General features: G+C 35.5%; 1 protein-coding gene across 1 annotated transcript; it reads left to right on the forward strand.

The window, feature by feature from the left end:
* The first annotated feature begins 608 nt into the window (after window positions 1-608).
* On the forward strand, window positions 609-4,046 carry LOC140820913 (sodium/calcium exchanger NCL1-like). The gene is made up of 9 exons (XM_073181293.1): window positions 609-1,229; window positions 1,386-1,598; window positions 1,680-1,861; window positions 1,946-2,085; window positions 2,161-2,419; window positions 2,514-2,665; window positions 2,769-3,030; window positions 3,358-3,618; window positions 3,708-4,046. The coding sequence occupies exons 1-9, from the start codon at window positions 842-844 to the stop codon at window positions 3,954-3,956; spliced, it is 2,106 nt and encodes a 701-aa protein (XP_073037394.1). The 5' UTR covers window positions 609-841; the 3' UTR covers window positions 3,957-4,046.
* The last annotated feature ends 431 nt before the right edge of the window (window positions 4,047-4,477 follow it).

A 4,477-nucleotide genomic window follows, 5' to 3' on the forward strand; every position in this document is an offset into this window, starting at 1 on the left:
ACATTAAAATTCCGAAATTGATTGAGGCAATAAGTGAGGCGCAAATAAATGAATGAAACCTTAAATTTTTTTGAGTGTTTCTCATGTGTGAGACCATATCACGGATCATAATCTGTGAGACGGGTCAACCCTACTCATATTCACAATAAAAAGTAATACTCTTAGCATAAAAAGTAATAATTTTTCATGAGTGACCCAAATAAGAGATCTGTTTCACAAATACGACCCGTGAGACCGTCTCACACAAGTTCTTACCAATTTTTTTTGTTTGTAAATAATGGAATGGAAAATTATTGTTGAATGGGAAACAAACAAGGCCAACTTGAACACAATTTAAAAATAATAATCTAAAGAATAAGATGCATTATAGAATTAAAAGATGCTTGGATTAGTACACTAGGGACAGGGGTGGTCGTATGTGTAAATAATTAATTAATATGTGTCCACATTAGAGTAGAACGTGGTAAGTAAAAAATTCCAAGAGGTGGAATCTTCTTTCAAACAGTTTTAAAAATATTCTGAAGTCAAATCATATTGGAGGCAGGCTTTCACAGTATCTTGAATGTTTCTTGCATGAAAATTCAAAGTCCACCCTTGCAATGTTATATGTTTGACGTTATTGGTTTTAAGTTCTAACAATCATGGGATATTATAAAGCTTTAACGGGACAAATGAATTCTTGTTTTCGAGTATTAACATCTCACAATAGGCTAGTTTTTTTAATCAAATTGTCAGCCTGGTGGATTCTAGATATTGTCATATAGATTCCTTGCTCTTTGTTTGGAATCCGATCAACTTTCTTTGTTCAACAATCTGAGTCGATTTTCCATCATTATTCGCAATGGCTGCTCTCGCAGTAAATTTAATGCTCTTGATCCTTTTGAGCAGCATAGTTCAAGGAAGAATCATAAAGCTCAAATCTTCCAATGATTTAATCTCGGATGGAGTTAGTGATGTTGGGTATAATCAGTCTCCATATATTATTATTTCAAGTGCCGATTCATCGCCTCCGAACAGCGGGTGCATCCATCAGTATGGTTTCCTTCCATGTGCAGAAAATGCTGCAGGATTCATCTTCCAGATAATGGTATATCAAAGTCTGCTGATATTTGGAGAGAAGCAACTGGGGAAAGGGAGTAAGGTGCTTTTCCATATTCTTGGAACTGGAAAATTCGGGGGTATTATTTTTCGAATTCTTATGGCCTTACCGTCGATGATGCTGATGATCGGTTAGTAACTTTCTTGGATTTTCTCGTTCTGTACGCTAGACAAATATGAATTCCAAGTTCTCTCCGGAAGATTTGAGAAACTGAAAGTTTAATATATGGTTTATATGGAAATCTTTGAATGGCTGCAAGAAGGTTTCAGTGATTTTTCTTTTGCAGTGTCTGGAGTTTTCATGAGCAAAGAGAATGCTGCATCTCAAGTCTCAGTGGGAGTCGGTATCTACGCGGGAATGACGGTCTTTGGTTTAACTTTGCAATGGGGAATATGTGTGATATTTGGCAGAAGAGACTTACCCCAAAAATCAACTGATCGCATTGAATCATCGGGTTCGATTTGTTCGCCGGCCAAAGAAAAACTACGACTCTTGAGAGGTAGGCCTATTAGCTTAAAACTTGCCAAGAAAATTGTTATACTTCTATATGCAAGGGCTGAATATTCTATCATTACTGCAGATACCGGTGTTACAATTGATGGAGAGACTCGAACCACTGCTGGGATTATGCTCTTGTCTTTGATTCCTTACATAACTGTGCAGCTGGTTAACGTTTTCAATAATTTATTTGAAAATCGTTTGATGACTTTAATGGCACTCATAGTTGCAATCTTTTCGCTACTCTCATATTTTCTCTATCAGGTTTCCTGAATTTATTGCTTTATATTTTACTAGCTGTGCGATGATTTTACATCCGGTATGATTAAATTTTGTGTTCTTGCTCAGATTTTGAATCCCTGGATTCAACAAAGAAGTTTAGACTACTCGAAGTATGAGCTTCTAAGGGCTGGATTTCTGAAACACGTGGGCCGGCTAGGCGATATTGTGAATGAAGATGGGAAACTCAATACTCCTGTCATAAAAAAGTAACTTAAATCAAACATTATTCATGAAATATTTTTACTGTTTGAATATGCCATTCATGCTCTTTTTTTGGGCAGATTATTCACTGAAACGGATAAAGACGCGGATAAATGTATAACAAAGACTGAGATAGAAAAGCTGGTTCTTGAGATCATTGAAAGTGGGAAAATGAAAGTTGATAACAGATATGCAGTTTCAGAGATTATGAACACATTTGATTTCGACAGTAACATGACTATCACCGAGAAAGAATTCATCAGTGGATGCAAGAAATGGATAGATGAAACCAATTCATCTGAACATGGTGAATCTGGTTCAGGAAACGTTTTTCATGAGGCAGGAAAGCTACTCAATCAATGTATTTACTAGCATTTTGGTACTAATGTAGCAGTTTTTATAAATATATTCTTTGCCTTTTATTTTTCTGCAGCTTTTTCGAGTATTTAAAGAGAAGAAAGAAGATGATCCTAAAGAGATAGACAGGATAATGTCCAAGATTTTAAAACATGCTCAAACAAAATTGCTTAGATCTGAATATCTGATCACAGAGGACGGAAGGCCAAACATTGAGCGTATTCGAAGGTAAATGGTTTAATAATTATAACTTATTCTTTATTGGTTCGCTTTTTCTTTTGGATCCTTTGAATAATTCATGAGCTTGTTTGTGACGTTTTTGTTGTGACAGTCTGTTCAAGCAATTTGACACAGAAAAAGACAAGTCGATATCGAAATCTGAACTAGAGCAATTAATAAGTACTGTGAAATTTGGGGAATTTCAGCAAAATCATGTTGACATAGTGAAGGAGCTGTTCAAAGATTTTGATCAAGATAATAATAGTATAATTGATGAACCTGAATTTGTTGCTGGAGTAACCAAATGGCTTAAGAAGGCCATTCGTGTTGCAAATACCTCAGACTGGAGGAAAAGCATAGATGAATTCGACAAGGTGAGGCTGCATAGCATCAGATGTTTTTGTTTTGCGATGTGGTTGTCTCTTAGGCACGATGATAGAAATGTGGGATTTAGACTATTATATAGTTTCAAAGATTTGATTTTCAATATAACCATTAGTTTTAGCTCTGGATTAGCTCTCGATTGTACAATAGCATCATGCATATCTAAGATCACTTGCTTGATTATCATGCTACATATATTGACACACAAGAATCCAAATGTGATACTTAGGCTGCTCTACAGTTCAAAAGATAAGAATCACATCATTCAATTTTGTAACAATAATCTGAACTTTGATGCCTCCCTCTCATACTTGCAGATTATGTGGAAACAAGAAGTGTATGACAAATGGGCATTTATGGTATCAGTATTCCAAGTTCTGTTTGGCATTGTTGTACTGACATTTCTTGGAGGACCTCTAATGAATAGTATTCTAGCATTGTCGTTTTCCATGAGTTTACCATCTTTCTGCATATCATTTGTGATAGTTCCATTGGCTATGAATGCAAGAGCTCTAATAGCAGCAATCTTGCCCGCAAGCCGTAAAAGTGAAAGATCTGCTTCTTTAACATTTTCGGAGGTATATGACCAAAAAATTCTCCTCTAAGTTTGACTTTTAGGATTAAATCTAGCATCATTAATCTTTTTTTATGAATTTGGATGATGCAGATTTATGCTGGAGTTATCATGAACAACATTTCAGGATTGACAACTTTGTTGGCTATTGTGTATGCAAAAGATTTAACATGGGATTATTCAGCAGAAGTGCTAACTATTATTGTGGTATGCGCCATCATAGGCATTATGGCTTATTCATGCACCACTTATCCTCTATGGACTTGCTTATTAGCATTTCTGCTCTATCCTTTCTCCTTGGGATTGTACTGTTTTGTGCAGCTTGTCTGGAGCTGGAAATAACCTTCTGTGTGCTTGTTTTTTCCCCTTTTTATTGTAAATACTGTTGTTTCTTCTTGAATCAAGTAAAAAAATATCATTCTTAGGCCTACATTAGATGATTTATTTAAAATGCATGTGTAGCCAACTCGACTTGCTTATTTAGGAATATTTCACCCTACATGTGGGGGCAGTGCCCCCATGTGTAGATCCAGAGTCCAGATTTAGCCACAAGTACATGAGGTCCACTATTTTTTTTTTAAATCACAAATGTGGCTAAATCTAGACCATCTAAATCCTGTGGGGACAGTGCCTCCACAGGTAGGATCGAACGAACCCTTATTTATACTAGTAAATTTTAAAAGATGGAGCTGAATTAATTAAAAAAACAATTGTATTTTTGGTAATGTATATTTGTCACAGTCCAATGGTGAGCAATATATCCAAGAAAACCATCCATCTTCTCCGTCACCTACCCAATTAGCCTCTCAATATAATTAAAATTATACTAAAACTAAAACACTTTTTAATGCTTAATTTCATAT

This window comes from Primulina eburnea, unplaced genomic scaffold (assembly GCF_022965805.1).
Source record: "Primulina eburnea isolate SZY01 unplaced genomic scaffold, ASM2296580v1 ctg291_ERROPOS245047, whole genome shotgun sequence".
Taxonomy (NCBI): Eukaryota; Viridiplantae; Streptophyta; class Magnoliopsida; order Lamiales; family Gesneriaceae; genus Primulina; species Primulina eburnea.